Source organism: Sycon ciliatum, chromosome 2, assembly GCF_964019385.1.
Source record: "Sycon ciliatum chromosome 2, ocSycCili1.1, whole genome shotgun sequence".
NCBI classification, from domain to species: domain Eukaryota; kingdom Metazoa; phylum Porifera; class Calcarea; order Leucosolenida; family Sycettidae; genus Sycon; species Sycon ciliatum.
In genome coordinates this window covers 13119796-13144105 of record NC_088644.1, presented here as the reverse complement: position 1 = coordinate 13144105, position 24310 = coordinate 13119796, and the positions used below count along the sequence as shown (strand labels likewise).

The following is a 24310-nucleotide window of genomic DNA, read 5'->3' as shown; positions in this document are numbered from 1 at the left end:
TCGAAATGACCACCTCGGAACCATGGCGGCCGAAAAAAAGCGAGCGCACCCACTACATGCATGCACAGACACAAATTCACACACACACACACGTGCGCATGGCGAGCGTGCACCACAAGTGGCCACTGTAGTCTGTGCACAAGATCTGCACACTTTGGACAGAGAGCCATATCCTGTCTAACTGGTAACATTAATTGCACAATCACAATGTCACGTAATAATACTTCCAGCTTTTTGCACAATACATTAATTGCACTAGCTTGTGTTATGATAGACATAATTATTATTTTGATATGACGTGCTAATCTACAGCGGAGATTTTTCGTGCGTTCTTGAAACTAGTTTTGACGTGGCGGGGGGGGGGGGGGGGGGGGGCAAGTTGCAAAATAAGACCGTGAACCAGATTGGGCTGGGTGTCCCGTCGAATCAGCGGCACATAAAATAAAAATATATACGGGATATGTGACTGGTTAAAGGTATACTGCTAATACATTGTTGCTACAGAGCATACATAGATTGCAGCAACTGCATAGTGGGTTAGGTGAAACAGATCCAAAGGCAGGTGGAGCGAAGGTACAATCCTCATGACGAATGCTATAATGGTTTAAATGCTGGTGTAGTTGTGGTCACAAGTCAGCAAAACGAGCACTTTCGCTACATCAACGCAAACGCCGAGCTTTCCTGATCATTGGAGTCCAGTGCAAGGAGATCTTTCAGTGTGCGTTCATCGGCATCAGGCTCCAGCTTCTCAAACAGAGAGGCAAACTTGGACGCTGGTGCAGTTGCCGCCCCAGCGTCAGCCCCAGCGGCAGCAACATTAACAACACTATCCTGCTCGGCCTCTGTTGGTTTACGGGAGAACCACTTCATCAATCCCTTATGCTGGCTGCTTGGTCCTGGCGCCTGTCTCTGTGGAGCACCGCTCTCAGTACCAGTCGCCACGTCCTGTTCTGGTGCGTCCAGGATCTCCTTGGCCATGGATGCTGCACTGAAGTTCGACTCCAGTGCTGCCCAGATGTTATTAACGCTGTCAAAGCGCTCTGCCTGCTGCTGTAGATTCTGCTCATTGGAGCATTCATCACCGCCACGAGGGTCACTTCCCTTTTCAGCTGTCGACTGTCCTTGCACCGTCTCTGGCTCGCAAACAACGTTGAACTCCAGTCCAGCAAGGAGGTCGTCCAGCTCTTGACTGATTTGCTCCTCTCTTGCCACCTCTCGCTTTTGCCTCTCCATTGTATCTATACTCATGGGAATTATGTCCTCCAGGCAACCCTCATCGTTGGTGATCTTTTTGATCTCACCTTCAAAGAGCATGTCACTATTCTCTGCCATGTTGCAGTCCAAAGCCATCTCGCGTCGCTCGCTGTCCGGTAACGCAGAGGAGAGGGCATCTTCACTGGAACCTTGCTTCTCGTTGGACAGCTCCATGAGCAGGTCTTGGATCTTGTCGCACTTATCCTCAGAGTCATCTTCATCCAGCAACCAGTCCAGATCGCGGCCATCATCGTTGTCGCTTGCAATCAGCTGTGCCCCTCGCGACGGCGCACTGTCCTCATTAGCCCAGCTCTCAAATTGCACATCATCTGCAGCCGCTCCGAGGCTCTCAAAGGACGCATCGTGGTCAAGATCCAATGCTTGGTCTACTGCCCTCTCCCGTTGAATCTCGTCTGCACGGCGGTACTGGTGGTTCATCGACTCACGACTCCAGCGAAATATCTCACCGTACGCCTGCTCAGAACTCTTCAACTGGTTGCCCAGAGTGGACACATAGCCTGGCAGATGCAAAGAAAACAGGTTGTTCAGGCTGGACAACAGCAGCTCAGTCTTGCTTTGCACCTTCGTTGATGCCTGCTCAAACTCTTTTTTGCACACTTTCACCATGTACTGAGCCTCGCGGAAGTTATTCAGCTCCTTTTTGGCATCGGGATCACTCATAGAATTTGCTGCGTCCGTCATCCACAGCAGAGCTCCTCGAAAGTGCTTCTTTTTCTCGTTCAACTCACTAACCGCCTTCAGACAATCGAGCAACGCTTTCCCACGAAATGTTTCCACCTCATGAAACATCTTTGTGATTGGCATGTCGAGTTCAGCCAGCATAAGTGCATCGCTCTGCATAGCACTGCCCAGTTTACACATCAGTGTGCGGCATGGCTTGACAGACTCTTCAACGCCCAGAGCCAGAGTGTCATCACTGCCCGGCATGCCAGCTGAGGTTTCCGACTCTCCGTACGCCTTCAGTAACAAGCCCAGTCCAGTTTCCTTACTGGTGAGACGTTGCAGCACTTTCTGATACTTCAGCAACGCCATGCTCAGCTTCATGGCTTGTTTCTGAGTGTGACGTGCACGGTGCACACACATGTCAATCGTCTCATCTTCAGCGACGGAGAAAACGTCTTCTCCTACTCCCAGCTTTTCTTTGACATATTGCTTCGTTGTCCAATACTGTCCTTTTCCTTTTTCCAGCAGGCTGAGGTTATACTTATCGGGGATTGATGATTTCCCATAGTCGTGGTCACCGTTTTCATCGGCATAATCTTTTTTCCTGGCTTCCCGGTACTCCCAAGTTGCAGCTTCATCCTGGTCCTGAGCGACTGTACCATATCGCATGCGCCTCAAGAAGTTCATTTTCCTCCGTGCTTACGCACTTCGGCACGACTTGGAAGAAGGCTCTGGCGATCGCAACGAGAGCTCTTTCGTCCTACATAATTGTGTAGGCGCTTTGAACAAGGGAACACCAAATCAAACCCAATTTTTGTAAATGCATGACATCCTCGAGTACACATGGTACAGCTAGCTACACTTGTAGTTGTAGGGTGCACGTAGACTACATCGTTCAGCACTGCATACAGTCAAAAGCTCTTGTCACCATGGCCACGTCCCGTGTGTATCATCAAGACAAGAGCAGAGACGAGAGTGCGCTGCATGCAACAACTGAGCAAGATCAAGACAAGAGTCCATGGACTCTTGAGTCTTGTGTGCACATGACAATGAAAAATAATCAATGTCATTGTACATACCGGTTATGATCTTGTTTCTGCTTGTTCTCCGCATACTATCTTCTGAAAGCCCTCAAATAATGCTCAATACAGACAGTAGATCTACAATGTACGTCGCTTCTCATCAAATCTGGTCTCCTTTTCACTGCTGCTGTACGACTTCTCTTCCGTCCAAGCTTCAAAGTTTCGTATCTGAGACTCGATGCATGTACTTTTTGTTCTGACGTCGACGTCGACGGGGGCCAGTCAACTATACGGATACCGGTAACTAATACTTACTTCTGCCATGCCATGGCGCCAGTGGCTTGTGAGTTGTGGTAGCTACGTTGCAACCCTAGTAGCGGTGATAATTCCCTCAGTTTGAAGTCGTCCACACTTCGAATACCCACCACCTGGGCTGGCGTCTGCACCACACTAGCCACGGCATGGGGCACATACCGTGAGTACTTCACTCAACAATGCCGTTCTTGATTTTGACTACTTGTACTTGCTGCATGTAGCTTTGTTTTTTTCCACGGGAACTCAAAAGCCTCTTCTACGGGCAAAATATACAAGAATTCTTGTGCCACAAGAATTCTTGTATATTTTGCCTATACCGGTAGTATTTTCCGTCACGGTGACGGAAAATACTATCGGTATAGGCCATAGCTAGAATGTGTAAGTCATGCTCAACTGAAGAATGTGAAGATCACGTCAAGAATGTGGAGAACTACAGTAACATGACATTGTCATGAATGTGCCATGCAGGATCTCCAAGGTTAGCCAGGCAAGCAGCACTCTGAGACCTTCAGCGATGCGGAGCCCCAGTCGATGCTACAGACAGTCAGTGTGAGGGCGACCGCGGTGACCTCTGAGTCACGCAATGGCCGAGCGAATCAGCGCAAAGCCAAGCCGACACCTGATATAAGCCATCATGACCGAATACGGCTCCTTCCGCTTCTCGCAAAGCACTGTGGCGAGGCGCTTGTAAAGTGCACTAGCGGCTTTTCCCTGCCCTCCAGTGGCGCTGAACACGAATGGTACAAACACTGCATGTTCGACCTTCCGCACACGCTCCTCGTAGTGTCGGCGCTTCTCACCTTCATGCTTGGCATATGTAGCGGAGAGGGAGTGAGCCTGATTTGAGCTAGCCCTGTGAAAGGGTTGAACACCTGAACATCAAAATAGGTTCGCTCAAACCGGCCACCCCACACTCCGCTGGCCGCAACATCAAGGCGAACGCCGTCCTCCCGGATTGCGGTGCGGTGGCAAAACCGCTCTCCAGATAACGGCTGGAGACCCGGCTCCACTACAACATTGTAGGCTACCTCGTCCAGGAGCCTAGCAGTGATGTCTCGCAGCTCGTTGTGCCGAATTGCAGGATAACCTTCTGTCGGGGAGGATAAGACGTGCTGTAGCGAGAATGCCATGCCACAGGTACACTGCAGCGCTGAGGCAGATTTATTTATACCGGTATATTTTTTTACTAGAGCCACGTAAACCCGTCATGTGTGAGCCATGAATAAGAGGAGTGGTGGCGTGGTCTGGGATGCTCTGCCGACCTTGGGTCTCGGCTTCATCACAACCAGGCGCGCCAATAGCAGAGAGAGAGAGCGAGAGAGAGAGAGAGAGAGAGAGAGAGAGAGAGAGAGAGAGAGAGAGATGTGGCGGTGTCCAACCATAGCGGACAAAGACGCCATCGCGAAAGGCCTGCTTGTGCAGAATCAGGCCATGATGCTTGATTGGGCGGCATGTCAGCCAGCTTGATGACCCCTTTTCGGCGGCGAGGTCAAGGGCACGCTTCATGCAGGGGTCACATCGTTGGCCGACACTCTGCGCCAACTGCTCATCAGCCCTCCTGGCAGACTTACACGCCTGCTTGCTGACCGTTGCCGTCGCCATTCGAATGCCCTCCATTGAGGATTCCTGGGCAAGGATGTTTTCAACAAGCGGAGCAGTCACTTGCGTGGAGTGCTGAAACTGCCCAGCCAGTGACACTGGCGATACCAGACCCAGTCCGCCATGGCGACACGGTAAAGCGAGGACCTCTCTCCAAAGCTCCAGGTGGGGCGCGTCCTAACAGGGCGGGGAGAAAGAACTCAGACACGGCTTGCTCGACGGGCTGCACAGCCTCTGCTGCATCGGGCATGGTGCGGGCAATGAACGACCCCTTGTGGCGTAGGATGTTGGTGAAGACTGTGTACGCTGCTTGGGGCTGGGTGGCAGCAAACACTGACACCTGCCTAACCTCTGCACACCATTGCTCTGCCTTCTTCCTTACATACGAGCTGCAGAACTCCTCAGTGCCTAGTGCAGCTCCCAGGTGCCGGTGACCATCCATGCGGATGACAATGCCAGTGTCACTAAACACCTCCTTCGTGGCTTCTTTGTGCTGCAGCTTTACCAACAGAACAGACTTAGTGGCATTGATAAAGTACCCAAACTCTGGGCCTCGGCACACAAGGATGTTCCACTACATGTGTAGTAATATACGGAGCATTCCAGCAGAGTTGGCATCATCCGCGTACCACTCCTGTAGGGAGCCACTCTCCGATGCCAAACGAATCAGGGGAACCGTGCCCAGTGCATACATTGGCATGGCCAACGGATCCCCCTGCGTAGTCCCTTCGTTAGAGAAGAGTACCTCTCCATGAACATAGAGACGGGCAGACTCTCTGTACGTGTTGATCAGCGTAGGAGCCAATTCCGGGCATAGGTGGCGGACGTTCCTCAGGCAAACTTCGCGGTTCAGCCTGTTGAGTGCATTTGACGCATCCGCGAAGAGGACACCCTCAACATCATCTTGCGTAAATGCCTGCCGCATGGCATGAATTCTATGACAGCTTCTTGGCCGCCGCACAGCTGAAGACATCCAGTGGCATCTGCAATGGCAGGACCCAAACAGCCCAGTATAGCCCTGCCTACGATTCGCCTGACCACTTCTCCAATCCCAATAGGTCTAACACCTGGCTGCTTGTTGAGTGGGATGAGACGACAGGCAACATAAGCTTCTAGTGATCGAGGGTCAACATATGACGATGCGATGCGGTGGAGGCCATGGCTGAGCAAAGTGAATCGGAAGCTTTGCCAAAACTTGTGCACACCCTCCTTCAGGCCGTAGCGTCCATTTCCGAAGGACCTGCAGCTCCATGGGTATTGAGTGCTGCTCTCCTGACTGCATCCACAGTGATGCTGGAAAACCGAACTGGGTGTGGCTGGGGTGGAAGAGGACCCGACATAGCTGCTGATGGGTGGAGAGGCTCCGCTGGTGGCTGCTTAGCCTTCAGCAGATCTCGCACCGTCTCGTCACCAACCTTACTGTTGAGGCTGTGAACTCCACCGGAATTTTTGGGTGAGAGCATGTGGCCAGCGGCATTCAGCTTTCCATTGTGGACCAGGGAGGTGAACTGCCTTGCACTGTCATCCGTAGAAGAGCGTGAACGAGGTTTCCCTGTGGCATCTCTGAGTTGACGCTGGATGATCCGTGCCTCAAGCATTAGCTCATTGATGTCTCCCTGGTCCCATAGGGCCAAGCGGCATTTCAGATGGACCTTACTGGGCATTCTCCATCTGCGTTCAATAATAATAATTATTTTCAAAATGAAACTCCTTCAAACCCACCCACGTCCACCCCAAAACGAAAATATTTCGTTTTGAAAATATTATTGGTAACCTTGGATGGCCCCTAACACATAAGAACTGCAGCAGGTGTTCTAGTAGCATTCCATTCTTCAATTTGCTATCCATCTCTTGTTGTTGTGTGACGGTGCCCGAAGGAAGGCATGATTCTCGTGTTCAGCATACCGTCTGATTAAAGATACACGTTCGTTTTTCGGCATTCCCGGAATTTGTAAGGAACAAAATAATCACAAATCACAGTTCATGGTTAAAATAGAAAACAGTGCAGAGCACATGGTGCAGCCTTCACTTACACTGTTACAGCCTGTGTGGACAGAATAGTGTGCATGAAGCAACTCGATGAATTTGAGCGCACAGTGGCTGCGTTCGATTACGCACTTGAGTCGATTCATGAATCCATTCGCATGCATTCAAGTCGTTCAACCTGTCATGAGCCCTGGAATCGGTACGGAATCCATTCACCCTATTCACATCTGGTAATGTGAATAGCGCGAATCGATTCATGAATCGATTCTTGGGCATAATCGAACGCACTCAGTATGATCCACTGAAGATTCCACACCCCGGCAAGTCTGTACCACAATTCTGTCATAGTGGCAGCGAGATAATCGGCATCTATTGCTGCTCGCAGACGAAGCAAGCGCACCAATGCAGCAAACGGCACAAAGTTGGGGCTATCTTCTCCTAACTGACTAAGTGGCTAAAGCAAGCTAAATGATAAGTACATTGTACTAAACTCTGAAAAAAGACTACTTCAAAAAAGTAGAAACGTACAGTGAATACACTATTCCTATGTGTTTACGTAGAATAAGAAGATGGATACGAAATACGAAATAGAGAGAGAAATCAAACAGATGACACTATAGGCATCTGCACTAGATTGTCACGCTGAATAAGAGAACTTGCTTGTATGGCAGTCCATTGATATGGGGGGGGGGGGGGGGAATACGAAATGAATTGAATAGAGGCAAAAAAATAATCTAAGGAGCTATAGAAAATGCAATAAATAGTCTTCAGTTAGTAGTAGCAAAGGTGTCAAAACAACCATGGACAAAAGAAAAAAAGAGCACAGGAAGAAAGATGAGAAAGGTCTTCACCACAACAGGAAAGAAGAATAAGGACTACTGGAACGACATGTAGAAATCTCTCAAGTAAAAATACACGGTCAAACGTTATTACTCGTGGGTTTGCCCTGAGGTTGAGCATCATTGGTGCAGCTCATGTTGTCTACTCCACATTCAAGCCATCACCCTAGAGAGAAAGAAGAAAGAAGAGAGAGAGAGAGAGAGAGAGAGAGAGAGAGAGAGAGAGAGAGAGAGAGAGAGAGAGAGAGAGAGAGAGAGAGGGGAGGGAGAGAGAGAGAGAGAGAGAGAGAGAGAGAGAGAGAGAGAGAGAGAGAGAGAGAGAGACAGACAGAGAGAGAGAGAGAGAGAGAAAGGCAACCAGTCCCATATCATCCCAGGGTAATGTTGAGTGTGATCAAACAATACAGGTAAGAGAGATCGGGGGAGAACCAGACCGAAACAACGGGACAAAACAACAGTGTTGCTGTGTTCACTAACGTGGGGATTACGTGCTAGATTCATGACGTAAGAGGCACGTGCTATTATGTGCGAGGTGCCTACCTATCAAGTCTCAGAGTGGCCGCACATACAGAGTGTAAAGGAAGCATGCGAAGGAAATCGGGAGGGACTCTCCAATTCTACTGTAGACGCGAGTTCCTTCATTTTAGGAAAATTGATCAAAGGTGCCAGCCACTGCTACTCAGTACTGACAAAGGGTTTCGTTTCTGAATTTCGTGAGCATAGACCCATAGACATATTACGGCTGACACAGCAAATTCCTCGGGCGCGTATACGTAGCAAAAGCAGATCGCACTGTTTTGGCCACTCGCCCTGGGTGATGTGTGCGGCCGGTGAGCGTGACGGCTCTATTGTTTTCGCGCGCATGGTGTAATAACACAGTGGTAACCCATGCAAGTACTTCAAGTAGACGACAGTAGCCATCACTGCCAGAGCCACACAATATATCTACCGTGGAAATGCGCGGACATTGCCACACACGTGCAAATTGACAAGCAAGAGATGACATGAGGTTGTACATTTTACCGTGTTGTTTCTGGCTACTTTTGTTTGCACTGTTGCTCTCACGATACTACTGTTAACATTTGTTGTGCTTAGTCAGTTTCCCTTTGTCCGTAGTCCACCAGACGAGAAAGCAATGAAAGTACTAGTGGGAAAGTTTTGAAGATGTTGATAGTGCCAAGAAAGGATGGCGTTCCCAAGTTAGTTCATCATGTCAGCTGCTGCATGGCTCTCAGCTGCGAAAAGCACTTTAGGCAGCTGGTAGAATGCTTGGTGTTCTTAGAAGGGTCTGCTGCTGACAGTACATGTACATGTAAAAAAAAGAAAAGTAAATTATCGTGTCCATTCCCGAAGGGAACTCACGACGGCCGCTAACACCCGGTAAACCCTAGCGGCAGATGCAGCGCCTAACGGTGGGGGTGAGTGGATAAGTCTCACAACCACTCGGGACAAGTGCCGAGAAAGACCCCATTAGCCGCATGTACATGTACATGACGGTGCATGGCAAAGTGTGAACACTTACGTTGATGTTCTCGTAGCCGTTGCCAGACGGGTTTGTGAACATGACCATGTTGGCCTCGTCCGATGCCAGTATTGCTGTCTGGTTGATGACCAGCTCATCACCGGGCACTAGGTAGGGGTCGGACGGCAGACCGGAGAGCTTGTCGGCGGAGGCATCGCCGGTGAGGTCGTTTGGCAGGAGGTATGGGTCGGACGCGCCGCCCTGCTGTGAGAGATCATCGCCGCTTGCACCGCCAATGTCAAGCAGGCCAGTGTGCGAGTTGACATCCTCATCTTGAGCGTCGTTACGCACGCTGCCAAACATGGCGCTGCTTGCCGGAATGTTATCGTAGCCGTTTGTTCCCAGAGCATCCTGGCCGGCACCAGTGTTGTCGTAAGGATTCTCCGTGTCCTCCGCTTCGCTCATGATAACTCTTACTGGGTTGTCGTACGGGCTCGTTTCATTGCCTACTTCTTCCACTGTTGTGACGGTAGGCTAAAAAAACACAGACACACACACACACAGACAGACAGACAGACAGACAGACAGACAGACAGACAGACAGACAGACAGACAGACACACACACATGTACGCACATGTACACCCACACACATATACAGCACTTATTTTGCTGCTACATGTACGAAACAAGACGGCACTCCACAATGTGTATAATGAGTATGCGTTTATTGCCACTTTTGCTGGTGCTAATACAATCGATTTCCTTTGCTGACAATATCGTTTCGTGGACTGGTATGTCTCTGCATGAGAATTGCCAGTTGGCATCTGACAGAGATGCCTGGCAGTCGCACTGTGCATCTACTGCTTACACAGCTGCATAATGCCGTTTATTATTATTATTTTTAAAATTTTACTTTTATTATTTTTTCGGCAACGCAGATAATGATGATGATGATGATGAATACAATCATGCACCTCATTCCTTTTCATTTCAAAGCATATGGACCAGTGTACCAATATACCGGTAAGAAAGGGAACGCGATAAGTTCCAACGCCAGGAATACGGAACAACACATGCCAAGGCCTGGACAGTGGGTGATAGAATACACATACCCCTCCCTCGCACACACGCACACACACGCACACACACGCACACACGCACACACACGCGCACACGCACGCACAGCCTTGCATCACGGCACCATAGCGTGTATTGCAGTGCATTCTCACCATGTTATCATATCCCGCAGCTGTAGCTCCTGCCAAATTGGCAGCACCAGGCAGTGTGTCACGAGATGGAAACGAGTTGCCTTGTGGAGCCACAAAATTATCATAGTCTGCGTTCGATGATGCAGAGATCACTGAAGACCTCTTCTCCGCGTTTCTCACGGGACCAAGTCGTTCATAGCCATCGTCGTCGATAGCAACCAACTCCGGTGCAGTGCTGTTGAAGTCTGCCTCTGAGATGAACTTACGTCCCTCTCTGTCGGCCTACAAGAGTGTAACGCAGGGAAATAAATGCACCGACTACATCAAGAGGGACTGCAACGCACCGGCATGGAACATAGTACAATGTGTCAGACACTCACAAGCAGGCGGAACCTACGTAAATTGGATTTTCTCACGACAACATTTACAGAGAAGCTGACAAAACCATGTACAATGATGCACAGTTCCTGTGCTTAGGCTTACCCTCGTGATGGCAAACGAGGGTGGATTCTTCTCCATAGCGGCAAAGCGCTTGCCAAGGTCATTGAATGTGGGACGCATTCCTGGCTCCCAGCCCCAACCTGTGGAACGCGCACAGCACAGATCGGAACCTCTGCGTAAATTCCGACGCCATGTTTGTAACAGGATTTGTGCAGAGTCTGTACCTTATTAAAACCTGCTGCATGGAGCTGTTGATACTTGTAAAAGTCAGAATACAGATTACAATGAAGGTTACCTATACCATGTGTCGCATGCGATCAAACACATGTTTGATAGATGAGATACAAAATACAACAAACTGATTGAAAGTGTTTTGCCCGATGCTCACCAGAAAATACTGACAACAAAAAGGTGTCAGGACGTCGAATGTCTCAGTACTCTTCTCAGTGTTGTGCCTAGTTATTGCACTTTCTGACTGTATATAGTATCCAGTTACAGTGATGGAGAGTTACTCTCAACTGGTATCCATTTGTCCTTTTCCTTTCAACAAAAAGAGCAGTCAGTATTATCCTCTAAACAGTGAATGCGTGATATCGGTAGCCTTTGTTATACTCTATAACTTATATTGACTGCTCTTCTAAAGATTGCTGCCTTCTAGATGCGTGCGTAACACATATCATGGACATCATCAGGATTTTGTACTGTTTCGGATAGTTGCCGTGGTTGCCTATCACCCTTCATTTCACATTCATTCGTCATTGGCAGTCGTTTGACGAGCCAGGAAATGTTGAATAAATACAAGTACAAATACAAGCAAGGGTCCCTGGTTTGAGTCCTGGTGGCGGCAGTCAACTTTTTCCCACGTTTCCCACTTCAGCTCCCCTCAAACCCGGAGAATAGACTGTACTGGTATGGCTCACTTTGACACCAGATATCTCCTTTTAAAGATGCTACACCATGTGTACCTGATGCAGTGTAGCTTATTGTACATGTACATGCGGGATCTAATCTCTTGTTATGGTTGTAGTCATCGTGCGTATACTTACACTGCAGAAGAGTGTCATACAGTTCTGCGCTGCTCGTCTTCGGCTTGGGCAGACGTTCACCATTGAGGAGCATTGAGAAGATCTCGGTGGCCTTGAATCCCTTGAAGGGAGCATTGCCAAATGTCAGCACCTCCCACATGGTTACGCCTGGTGCAGTGAAGCAAGAGAGTAGAGACCCGGCACATGCAACACCATACTGGCAATATGAGTCAGTCACAGCGTGTGGCACATGTCTTTGCTGGCATGCGACTAGAGAGACAGTACAATGGATCAGGATGAAACGTGACAGCCTTGTCTTGGTGTAACGTAGCACAGCAGCTACTTCAAGCTTACACGTGCCACAAGCAGAGTGGAGTCACCCCGCAAGAGACAAAACAGCTTGATGATGTAGCTACATTCACATTTAGTGCATTTTAAAAGTCCAGGCACCCAGGGTGTTGTAGTTATTCGAAGAAAACAATAGGGCGGAGAAATACTATGCTGGATCATCAGTGTTGCTCTTACCGTACGACCAGACATCGGTCTGGTTGGTGAATACTCTCGCTTGCATGCACTCCGGAGCCAGCCACTTCACAGGCATCTGCACGGCAACAACCCAGTTCATGCAAAATGAAATACTCTCCTAGTGGTCTGGGAACATGGCAAGCGTGCACACGCACCCAGCACACAAGTACATGCGACAAGCTAACTTACTACTGCCAGACAGTGGCTTACAGCCATTGCAACATTTCTTTCAACACAAACACATTGGTGGCAAAGGAAATCTGACAATCCATTGAATCCATGAATATAAAGCACCATCTCTGGGATTGCACTGCACACAGTGTGTTGCGCAGTGAATGTAACTCTGCCGTGTTCACGTCCAATTTCACTGCCACCAATGTAGTACTACATGATTGTACTGCAGCGGTAGTGGTGCCTGCGTTTACACTGCTCACCTTTCCACCATCATGCTGGAACTCTTCAGAGCCAACATCCAGCAAGCGGGCCAGTCCGAAATCCGTAATCTTCACACACCGATGCTCAGCCACTGCATGCGGAGATAAGATAAAATAATTTTAAACAGTCAGTATCACTGTTTTACGCAATGAAATAATGCTGATCCCCAGTGCAGAAATAGTTCACATAGCTCACCCAGCGGTACCACGTCCAACATGCTGCTTAGTACTGACACGTAGCACATAACCGATGTTCTGGCCATGTCACTGCAGGATGCAATGAGTGAGGTTTCTTCTCAGCAGCAATCCTAAACTCTCTAGTCGGCGAGGCAAGCTATGGAGCTGGACAACGGGTGCGTTGCAACGCTGGACGTAAGTGCACATTGATAATGAGTGGTGTTGCATTCATTTTACTTCTTAGAATTGTTGATTCCCTATAACCGAGTGGATACTTTCCTTCTAGCCATTTACTCTCTCAACCTTTCTATTAGAGTCCCTTTCAATGCCAATGCCAACAACTAGCCAAGAACAAATCTAGATGTAGACAGGGAAAGAGACAGTAACACACTTCTCAGCTCAACAGTGAGTTATGTACAGTAGCACAAGCGACAGCATTTCTCTTACCCAGGACATTGCGTGCAGCCAAATCTCTGTGGATCATGCGCTTGGACTCCAAGTATTCCATGCCCTAAACAAACCGCACATCACAAAACCAATGGCCACGAAACATTCAGATCAGTGAACCTCATACGCTTGCCGCAGTCGGCAATCGTCTGGCTAATACTGGCTATCATGCTTTTGACCCGTGCTCTTCTTAACTTGCAACGTAATACATGCAGTAGAAACAAGCACATTGTGCAGCGTGAACACAGTTTGCATGGTCTCCGAGTGTCCAAACAAATTCAGGTATGCTTGAACGCACTGAACTGAATGGTTTGAAATTTGGAAGCAGCAGTGAGGTACAATCATATAGGTGGTCGGTACCAAACCGCCATGGAATCAAGTATTGCCCTCACCTCAGCTATCTGTCGTCCGAAAAGAAGAAGCACGTCGCCTGTTAGCGTCCTCTTGCGCTTGCGTAGGTAGGAGAGCAGCGATCCGTGTTCCATCAACTCGGTGATCAACATGACACGAGGTGCCATGCAGATACAGAGCAAACGCACCAGATACGGGTGGTTCATCGACGCCATCACCACCGCTTCCTGTGCCAAAATGAAGAAGAAGAACCATAGATGGGTGAGCAAGTGTGAGTGCCGACAGGCAAGTCCCACAGAATACATCGACCACTGGCTGTCAAAGAATTCCTCCAGCCCATCTGCAGCCCTATAGCAAACAGTCAAAACTCTGGAGAGACTTGCTATCCTCTTGCTTGCACTCACATCCAGGATCTCTTTGTTGCTGGCAGCCCCTGTGTTCTCCTTCAGTACTTTCACAGCAACCTTTGCCTTTGTACCGCCGTCTGACGGAGCCCAGAGACCCTGTGACACAAGCAAACATGGAACAGTGGACACGCAATGTTAGCAGCATGCGTGGTGAGGTGTACATGCATGCTGGTACATGCCCCCCCCCCCCACACACACACATCCCCCCCACACACACACACAATCATTCATTTCCACTTGCACTGCTTACCTCATACACGGTTCCGAACGCACCCTCTCCAAGTTCCTTGCCCATAATGATCTCGTTCTCCTGGGCCAGCACAAGCCGTGCCATGTTCGGGTCAGCTTGTGCTGGTTTGGCGTGCAGCATGTCACTGTCCTGTATACAACAAACAGCGACAACAACAACAGCAACAACAACAGCAACAACAACAACAACAACAACAACAACAACAACAACAACAGCAACAACAACAACAAAAACACCACCACCACCACCACCAACAACAACAACAAAAGCATTCAAACACCCATTGGTATTACGCAGACATTTTCTGTCTGGACATATCGTCAGAGTTTCTGCAAACACTTGCATGATATTGGTACACCAGCACCACGTCCCTGCTTCCGTGAAGGAATCAAAACGCCACAGAACATGCCACATGCATACATGCACACACTTCTCATTCAGCATTTAACTGCCAGGCAGCTAGGATGTCTTCCTCACCATCATCATTTGGTTTGGCACGCCATAGTTGGGATTGTCGGCACCGGCAATCTACAAGAGACACACATTGAACAGAAACACAGTTGTACACTACACATGTATACAGAGGAGCCAACACACTGTCCTGCGACGCATGCAAGTGTAGACATATTTTATTTCGGAACCCGTGCCACACGCCACACCATTCACGGTCATGCAGAGTAAGTCATGAAATGATTGAAATCCTTTACTTTTGTTCATGGCAGAGGACTAGCAGTTTGCTAAACTGCCTGGGCCATCTGAGTGCTCGTAGACCAAACTCCATTGACACACAAACACTTACACACACACACACACACACACACACACACACACACACACACACACACACACACACACACACACACACGCACGCACGCACACACACACACACACACACACACACACACACACACACACACACACACACCTACGGTCAACCAATGTGCACAGCTGCTGGTAGCACGGGCACACACGAGAGCTAACTGCCACAAAGCTTACCTCCAGCTCGATGGCCACTTTCTTGTCCGCATGCAGATTGGCCCTCTTCATGAGGTAGAAGACGACCATCAAGACAAGCACTATGACAACGACACCACCCACCACTGAGCCAGCTATGATACCAGAACTGCAGAGATACACGGAGATACATGACAGATGCACAACGTAACATGAATACACACATACATGCATGACTCAGTTACTTAGCAAGTTACATGCTCCAGCATATTCCACTTCAGATCTCAGAGGGAAGTGGATTTTACAGGTGCATGCATGAGCTAACTAGCTTTTCTAAATTGTACATTACAGAGGAGTGACTGGCAGGAAGGGCCTCATGGTTTGTTAGTCCCCGGTAGGTTGACCCGAGGGTTACTGCAGTAGCTGTTTGGTTTGTTTAGACACAGCTTTCTCTCGGCACCCGCAGGCTTAAGTATCAAACACATCCACCGTGGCCATTCAACAGGCGCTTCTGTTGGTAGTTTCGAAAACCCGGGTGTTCCCGCCGTTCCCTGCCAGGATGATGTTGTCCAAGCGAGCACATTGATTACAGTGCTGGGAATCAAGGTCAACAGGGCGGAGCAGGTGATACGTCTCCCCGAGGACAAGTTGGCTGCCCTCCACACAGCACCAGGGGCGTCGGAAGGAGTTTAACATTGGTGCGGCGAAAGTATGAGAGGGGGGTGCGGGGTCCTCCCCGGGAAAACATTTGAAAATCGGGCCTAAAAAGCCATATTTTAACGCTACAGAATAATAAGAAAAGAATATGCATGCTGATGATACACCGCATTGTCGATGTAAAACATGGTACCTGTACAAGAGTCGACAAGCCACCAACAAGGTTGAAATGTAAAAAAAATCGAAAATTATTGGTGCGGCTTTGGCCGCACCTGCCGCACCGGTTCCGACGCCCCTGAGCACTAGAGACTTGGTTTCAGCGCATCAAATGGACAAAGCAGGGCCGCTTTCCCTCATTGTTACGCTGTCCTCCACTGCCAAGGTCGTCCATCTAGGCCACACATTCGTCCGCTCTTATTGAGCTCAGCACAACAGCTTTGTCCCTGCCCGGGCTGATTTTGATCGCCAAGGGAGTCCCAACATTCTCTGGTGGCACCGCTTGGCTGCCAATTGGAACAGGAAGTGGAGAAGCCATTTTCTCCAGTGCATGTGCACATTATACACATGCAAGCTACGCTCTGCACATGCAAACCACATCGGTACAGTTTTCGGGCAGCATGTTTTAATATCGGGGTAAACTTGACTGCAGCAGAGTCTAGAAGACGAAGAAGGTTTATGGTTTTGGGCATGTACTTATTTACTCAAGTACTGACTTTTATGGTAGTGAACCGGACCGTGCGAAGACCTGGGTTACTGTCCTGACGGTATTCCATGGCCTCTTGCGCGCCGCATGCCCGATGTGTCGATAGCTGTGAGTGTACGCATTTGTGCGGATACGCGAGCGTGTGCATACTAATGCATGTAAGTGTTTGCATGTGCGCGTGGGGTCTTGCCGACTCTTGGGCTGATACCACTTAGGAGTACAGTGTACGTACATCAGCCAGCTATCCACCGAGTCATGGCAATGGCTGACAATGAAAATCCTCGCAACAGACAATTTTTAAACAATGGTTACACTATTAGAGGGCCCCTAAACACAAACACTTAAACCACGGTCTGTTTGCCTTGTTGAAACAATGGTTACACTATTGGAGGGCCCCTAAACACAAACACTTAAACCACGGTCTGTTTGCCTTGTTTAAACAATGGGTAAACTTGTAGTCACAAAAAGAATTGAGTTTTTAAAAGAGAATCTCCTATGTGCTGAATTTATGGTCTGCCATCCGATTGAAGATCATTTGATTCACAGAAGCAGAGAGAAAGGCAGCAGCGTGTATACTGGATAGAAGACAGGCTGCACAATCTACTGCTGTCTTGCAGACTTACGTCGATGCTGATTTCTGCTCCTGCACATTGTCTGGCTCCTCGTTGGATGCTCCCACGCACTCCCCTGTTTCTTCATTGGCTCGATACGATGCACCACACTCTTGCACACAGTTCCCCTCCTCGGCAAAGAATTTGCACAGCCCTGCGCAACTAAGTACACTGTTGCCACTGGCTATGCAGGAACTGGCGCACTGCTCGTGACAGGGTAGGCATACGCCATCCGTGTTGTTATACATACCGGTGTCACATTCATCAACACATTGGCGTAGCAGACCAACAGTTTTGGAGAAACTCTTCTGTGGGCAACTGGCCAAGCACAGTCGTTTGCCACCATCCTGAATTTGGAAAACTGTTTTACAAGCCGTGCAGTCCATTGCGGAGGAGCCATTGCATCCACCGGAACACTGCATATTGCAGCTAAGACATTCATGTTGAGAAATGTAATCTTGAGCGGCATCACAGCTCTGGACGCATTGTCTCAGTTTGGATCCTGACACCGTCCTGAAGTTGTTTTTACACAAAGTGCACTCGGTAGCCGCTGGGCCGTGACATCCCCCGGCACACTGAGTATTGCAATAGCGACACTCCTGCAGGCCACACGAAGTTGGAAGATGTGAAGAAGCAATCAATAATACTGATTCCGGCAGAGCCTAGCAAGGAACATGAGTGTCTCAAGGACAGGAGAGTGTCACATGGTTTTTGGAAACCAACCAACAATTAGCCCTGCAGGGTCTGGTCACAGAAATGGGCAGGTCAGTGCAGGTCTATTCACAGTTAGGCTACCAGGCAATTCATTGTACACACACACACACGTGCGTGCGCACACATGCACACACACACACACGCACACACACGCACACGCACGCACACACACACACACACACACACACACACACACACACACACACACACACACACACTCACACACACATGCACAAACACATACAAACAATTCCACAGGAGAACGATGGTAGGGTTTTCGCAAGCACGGATGTTCATGTTGTCGTTAGCAGACAGCCACTATGTGATGTACTACATGTGTGATTGCCTTGCATTGTGTCCAGGTTATCATTGGTATATTAGGGAGGTTTAGTTCCCACGTAACGGAAACGCGTACGTGGGTGATCCACGTAAAGTGGATGAAGGGCATCCACGTTGCAATGTTGTGTTTAGTCACACGGAACAAACAAAAGCATGAAGCGAAAGGCCCAAACCTGGTCAAAGACGAAGCTACCCGGGCCTAAGAAGCTCATCGAATATTTTGATTTCGTGCTTCGGAAACTTCTTCAGCTGAGCACCCTCGCAGCTCGCAAAATGCGCTCCATTCTGATTTTCACCCACGTTCTGGCGGAACGTGGGTGAGCCTCCATACACGGTATGTCGTGAATCAGAAAACGTCTGTACGTGGGTCACTGAGTATCACGTAGTACACACACGTAAAGTACCCACGGATTACGTGGGACTAAACCTCCCTATTGATACAGTGCTGGACTAGGCGGTGACTACCCACCTGAACACCATCAGTTGTTATAACACCAGTACTGTAAGTTGTAGCTGCTGGACATTGGGAAACACAGTTTTTCTGCAGACAACAACATGCATACAAGACACACAGTGTTAATCATATCATACAGGCCAGGAACGGATATTATTATTGTCATGTCAACAGTGTACATGCGCTCACTGCCACTGGTGCATGCTACGAATTTGTGCTTGTCCTGTCCATTTTCATTATAACAAGAAGCCAATGCCCCCCAGACGTTCAAGTGTGGATGAAGTGAATCAGCGTGGTGCCAAATATGAAATCACTGGATTGGAACTTACCAACTTTCCTGTACTATCGTACACACCCGTTGAACATTGAGTACATCCGCCAGCACCAAGATGTGTGCCAGGCCCAGTACACTGTGGACTAGTGCTGCCAGTAGCTTGACAGACAATGCTACAGAGCCGACATTCGGATGTTGCCGTATTCAAGTAGGTTCCTTCGGGGCACGTGTCCACACAGCTTCCACCTAACTTTAGCTTTGGGCATGAAAGGCATTCTTGATTGGTCTGCACAAAGATGAAGGAAAGGCGAGATCACAGTGACTCAGACTGTATACCACATGCTCTTCTGTCACACTGTACACTATACCAACGACACACGACTGCTGGAAACACAAACACTAGACCAAAGACCTGTGCCAGACCTGTGTCAAACCCATAACACTAAACGTAGCACCACAAATTGGGCTGGCTTAGAAGGCATCCACGATCCCCCCCCCCCCCCCTCCCCCTCCCCCTCCCCCTCCCCGTCCACTTCGCAGTACCAACAGACATACTATCGGACCTGTGAATACTAAAGAGACGGTGACCCATTGGGCTTACCGGTCCTGTGCAACCATTAGGGAAACAAAGTGAATTACAAATACGACATTCACTGGTCTTGGCATCCAGATAGACTGGTCGGGTTTCGTTCAAAGCACTGAGAGACAAAAAGAAAGAAAGATGACAGACGCAACGCCAGGCCACATGAGCACAGACCTATGAAAAGGAGGCCAGTATTAACTGGAGCATAACTATAAACTCTCAGCTGCATGTTGGATATGATAGTGTTGCTGGCAGATTGAAAATGAGAGTGGATTACTAGTATACAGTTGCGCTCAAGTTAAAATATACGCCATGACTAGCGTAAGAAATCATTTTGACTTCCCCGCATCTGCAGGGACGCCACCACCTCTCTGCTGAACCAAGGTAATAGAATGCAATTTTGCAAAGCCCAGCAATCCCACTTAATGAACTAGAAGCATGTGGACTCACAGTGTAGCATCTGCACAGTTCTGGAAACATGTTCCGCCAAATGAGACATGTTTACATTCATAGCAGTCGGTAGGGTTCGGACCCAGACAGCCGTCACTGGAGCAGAGGGAGTTGCACACCGTACCAGCTGCAGAACAGGTAAGGGTAGAAAAACCCCGAAGTGAGATTCAAATGCTTATATGTAAGGGCAGAAACAAAAAACAACGCGAGATTCGAAATGTATATACGTACAATTTTTTTAAAGGACAGCGCTCTGCACAATCATGACTGGTTTGGCATACGTCAGTGCTAAAGATATACTTATCCCTCACACCACCCATGAAGTCTGTGAGATACTGGACTTTATTCGTGAATCATGTAGAGTAGTGCTGTGTCTACTCAATTCAGCGCCAAGTATCACACATGATCACATACAGTCATAATCATTAGTCTCAGGCTCCAGTAGCAGTCGTCTGATGACTGCAGTAGCATGAAACTTTGAGTCACGACGAATCCAAACTGGACCTTTTTCTCTTTCTCGTTTGAAACGCTCTGCACTTTGTGCATCGAACACTTTGCCGGCAGTTTGCCAAAATGTACTCGTTTGTACGTACAGTTTTACAAAGTGAAGCCACTACATGTACTTACAAGTCAGAAAAGCAAAATTCATTCTTTAACCCTTATCCGAGCGTCAAAGTGGACAAATTATCAGTCCCAGTGAGATGCCGTGAGCCATTTTAAAATGGTAACTTTAGTTTCCCTTGGGTGATAATGGCAATCTTGGGCTTTTTGGAAAGCTTGAGCAATGAAGAGTTCTCTAGAAACAGTTTCTGGCCTTCATTTGTAAGAGGAACAAAAATCCATCTCCAATTCCATTTTTTGAAGAGAAGTGCGGCTCATTGACATGTGGACAATTTGTAGTCTTAAATTTGTACTTTCATGCTAACGAATTTTGAATATACCATCAGGGAAGCCTCTAGGCAAAGTTTTAGGAGGGCAGGATAATCATTGCCAAAGTTACACCATTTGGAAACTTGATTCGTACGCGGTGTGAAAACAGACCTCATTCAGAGACCTATAACTTCTTTTTGGAACATGCGAAGACGCTCCGGTCTTTTGTAAATGAATGGTGGGTCTTTCTTGCTTCTTTTGAGACCAAAATGGTGCAGATTCGATCAAGAATAAGTGAGTTACAGCTTGCTAAAGTCATCGACGGATAGTCATCGATTTTGACTGGCCGGTCGGATAAGGGTTAATGTTTCAATTCTTGATTCAACGTACAGTGCATGGTACACATCAAAGTGCCTCATAGTTTTCTGACCGGTGCCACACAAACAATATCATTTTTCCAAGACTTACACTTCAGAGAAACTCGTGTTCCTGACACGTGAGCTTGAGTCAGTTCTGCGGCATGTTTTTAGTCAGTTCTGTGGATATTATGTAATCTACCGTTGATGGTTGTCATGAGACAGGGAGTCAGTCAGCGACAAGCTGAATTTTATTTCAGTAAAAGGAAAGAAGGTGAGAGTCACAAGTACATGGATGGTAGAGCAAATGCAGTGTCTAACTGACCGTCTTACATTACAAGATGACACAGATGTAGCACCGTGTCATTAAAATACTTACTGCAGTTTGCCGTTGTCAGATCCAATAGGTTGGATGTAATGTTGTCCCATCTATTCAGCGTATCGACGTAGCACAGGTTTGATGTCTGAAAATAGGCGTTACCTTGAACAGATCTTAGACTTGAGAGGCCCAAGTATGTCACTTTTGATAGTGACCCAATCACCTGTGAAAACAGATGCAAATTGTTGAAGAACCAAGAACAGCACTAGATAGCGGAGCTGAAGGTCTAAGACACACTTTCACCTGATATAGCTTAGTAAGCTAGTATAGAGGCTAGACGGCACTTCAATAATATTCACGGTTTGCGTGAGACTTGGTTAGACCGAGTTTTCCACATCCGTAAAAAATGCTACTATTAACAAGGACCAAGGTGCAGATGCAACTTCTAAAGCTGGGGGAGGGGGTTAGCAGATCAAACCCACCTCCAAAGTGGTCAAAGACCGAAACTCCCCATTCGCTGTATCCATGGATACTTACAATTATACTAAATGCCGTGTTGGACGTTGTGCATTTTCCAATTTTCTGCACGTTCCTCAGAAAGCTCACATCCGCTATGTGTGCATTGTCCAAATAGAGACACCCTTTGATGTGCTGGACGGTGAGTAAAGCATCGAGTTCTGATGGATTGTTGGCATTCAACGGTCTAAAGAAGACATCATAAACGCAAGGAACAATACTCAGTTACAATAGGAACACTCAGGAACGAACACGAACGTATCTAGTACCACACGCCATTGCCAACACAGAGCAAAGGAAAATCGATAAGAAACAAAGACATTTTAATTAAAGCACCGCGATTTTTGCAATTTCGTTCGGGGTGAGATTTTGTGAAATTTTGTTCAGAGAAAAATAGTCTGCAGAGGTTTAGCAACGCGAACTGCACTTTTCGCGATCAGACCTTATCTGGGGTCGAACAGGGCACTTTGACGGTTGAGAGTACACTAGTACACACGCTACCTGCACCGCATGCAAGCAGTATAGCAACGTGCTTGACTGGTTGGACGTGAATCCGGGGTAAGCACACAGTTTTCTCGGTAGTTGCACGCAAGAGAGAGAGAGAGAGAGAGAGAGAGAGAGAGAGAGAGAGAGAGAGAGAGAGAGAGAGAGAGAGAGAGAGAGAGAGAGAGAGAGAGAGAGAGAGAGAAGAGAGAGAGAGAGAGAGAGAGAGAGATAGAGAGAGAGAGCACAGAAAATACAGCAGAGAGTAAAAGCGGAGCCTGGGTTTTCTTTCTTCTGTGTAGCGTGAGGAGGTTCTTTTCGGCAATCTAGAACTAATATCAGCAGGAGACCGTGAAGCTTCTCCGCCTCCGGTGCACATACTGAGAAAATAAGTGACACGAGCGTGTGAAAGCACAGATGCACTGAAGTGCTGTTGCGAGAGTTCGCGGAAGATGTCCGAGTCGGAAAAATCCGTCAACTCCAACAGCAATTGCTGTAAAACGGCACATTTTAGCGCCGGTGATATTTTAGCGATTTTTAGCGAAAGGAGTGTTTTTGCTAACGTTTTGTCGCACCAACCGAAATGTTGCATGTGCAGTAAAACAGCAGTTGCTGTAAAACGGCTAATTTTAGCGTCGGTGATATTTTAGCGATTTTTAGCGAAAGGAGTGTTTTTGCTAACGTTTTGTCGCACCAACCGAAATGTTGCATGTGCAGTTCATCTTTCTTATTTTTATATCTGACACTCGGATCGCTAAAATATTTCATCCGAATTGGTCCAGATTCAGAAAACGCTAAAAAAATTACCTGCTCAGGGAACACGATAAGATTTCGAAATTACTCTGACACAATGTCCTGCCACTTCTGGAAATGGTTGGACATGGCCGGACACTGTGATTCGGCAGATTGTGTGATACAGGTACATGTCTGGGACTCTTATTTTTTCACCACTTTCATACATGACCACGCAGCACACGTAGATCTGCATGCTACACTGTACCAAGAGTACATACTGTGTAATGCGACTTGTAAAGTAGTTGTAGCACCGCAGTGTGTTGTCGACTGACAACGTAATTTTGATGAAGTCGGCAAAAGACAAAGTGGGCATCTGCTTGACTGTTCTTGTTGCCAGCTCCAAGATCGACATCATGTCACTATGAGCACTCGTGTTGGCTGAAGGCTCCCATCTTTGCGAACGTGATGTGCTCTTTGAACAGCAGGTAGATTCTACGCGCCGTTGAATTTATGACTAACTTTCGCTGATGTTGCTTCATCGATCTTGCACAGCACCTGTGCGACAGGAGCGTACTTGACTGGATTGGCAGAAGACTGCTCCTTTCGATAGAGGCATATCACAAGCTGGTACATTTCTGACGCCTCGTTTCCCCTGGAGCACGGACGTTTGCAATTTTTCGGATCGTACAAGCACGTCGCGGAACAGTTCCTTGCTTCACCAGGAAGCGAGAAAAATTCATTTCAAAACTCCTTCTCGATCGTTTGCGCCGCTCAAACTGGAGCTACAATGAAATGGACAGCTCCCTGCCATGCTGTAAAACCCTCTTGTCACAGGTTACTGTTCTAACTTCTTGAGACCTCTTC

General features: G+C 48.1%; 2 protein-coding genes across 3 annotated transcripts in view; both read right to left on the bottom strand.

Annotated features, from left to right (window-relative positions):
• Nucleotides 1–368: 368 nt before the first annotated feature.
• On the bottom strand, nucleotides 369–2833 carry LOC135808795 (islet cell autoantigen 1-like). The gene has a single exon (XM_065322021.1). It carries the CDS (start codon nucleotides 2623–2625, stop codon nucleotides 655–657), a length of 1971 nt encoding a protein of 656 aa, XP_065178093.1. The 5' UTR covers nucleotides 2626–2833; the 3' UTR covers nucleotides 369–654.
• A 4352-nt stretch (nucleotides 2834–7185) lies between these two features.
• Nucleotides 7186–24310, bottom strand: part of LOC135808792 (epidermal growth factor receptor-like) — a 30485-nt gene continuing 13360 nt past the window's right edge. For both annotated transcript variants that reach the window (XM_065322019.1, XM_065322020.1), the window contains exons 8-27: nucleotides 22250–22415; nucleotides 21773–21935; nucleotides 20168–20294; nucleotides 19736–19832; nucleotides 19190–19420; nucleotides 18876–18947; nucleotides 17366–17952; nucleotides 15425–15551; nucleotides 14906–14956; nucleotides 14429–14557; nucleotides 14176–14274; nucleotides 13813–13998; nucleotides 13421–13484; nucleotides 12797–12888; nucleotides 12363–12438; nucleotides 11859–12005; nucleotides 10855–10952; nucleotides 10393–10653; nucleotides 9222–9695; nucleotides 7186–7865 (exon numbers count right to left, since the gene is read on the bottom strand). In XM_065322019.1, the coding sequence (XP_065178091.1) occupies nucleotides 7842–7865; nucleotides 9222–9695; nucleotides 10393–10653; nucleotides 10855–10952; nucleotides 11859–12005; nucleotides 12363–12438; nucleotides 12797–12888; nucleotides 13421–13484; nucleotides 13813–13998; nucleotides 14176–14274; nucleotides 14429–14557; nucleotides 14906–14956; nucleotides 15425–15551; nucleotides 17366–17952; nucleotides 18876–18947; nucleotides 19190–19420; nucleotides 19736–19832; nucleotides 20168–20294; nucleotides 21773–21935; nucleotides 22250–22415 (3271 nt within the window). In that variant the 3' untranslated portion in view covers nucleotides 7186–7841. The remainder of the gene's footprint in view (nucleotides 7866–9221; nucleotides 9696–10392; nucleotides 10654–10854; nucleotides 10953–11858; nucleotides 12006–12362; nucleotides 12439–12796; nucleotides 12889–13420; nucleotides 13485–13812; nucleotides 13999–14175; nucleotides 14275–14428; nucleotides 14558–14905; nucleotides 14957–15424; nucleotides 15552–17365; nucleotides 17953–18875; nucleotides 18948–19189; nucleotides 19421–19735; nucleotides 19833–20167; nucleotides 20295–21772; nucleotides 21936–22249; nucleotides 22416–24310) is intronic.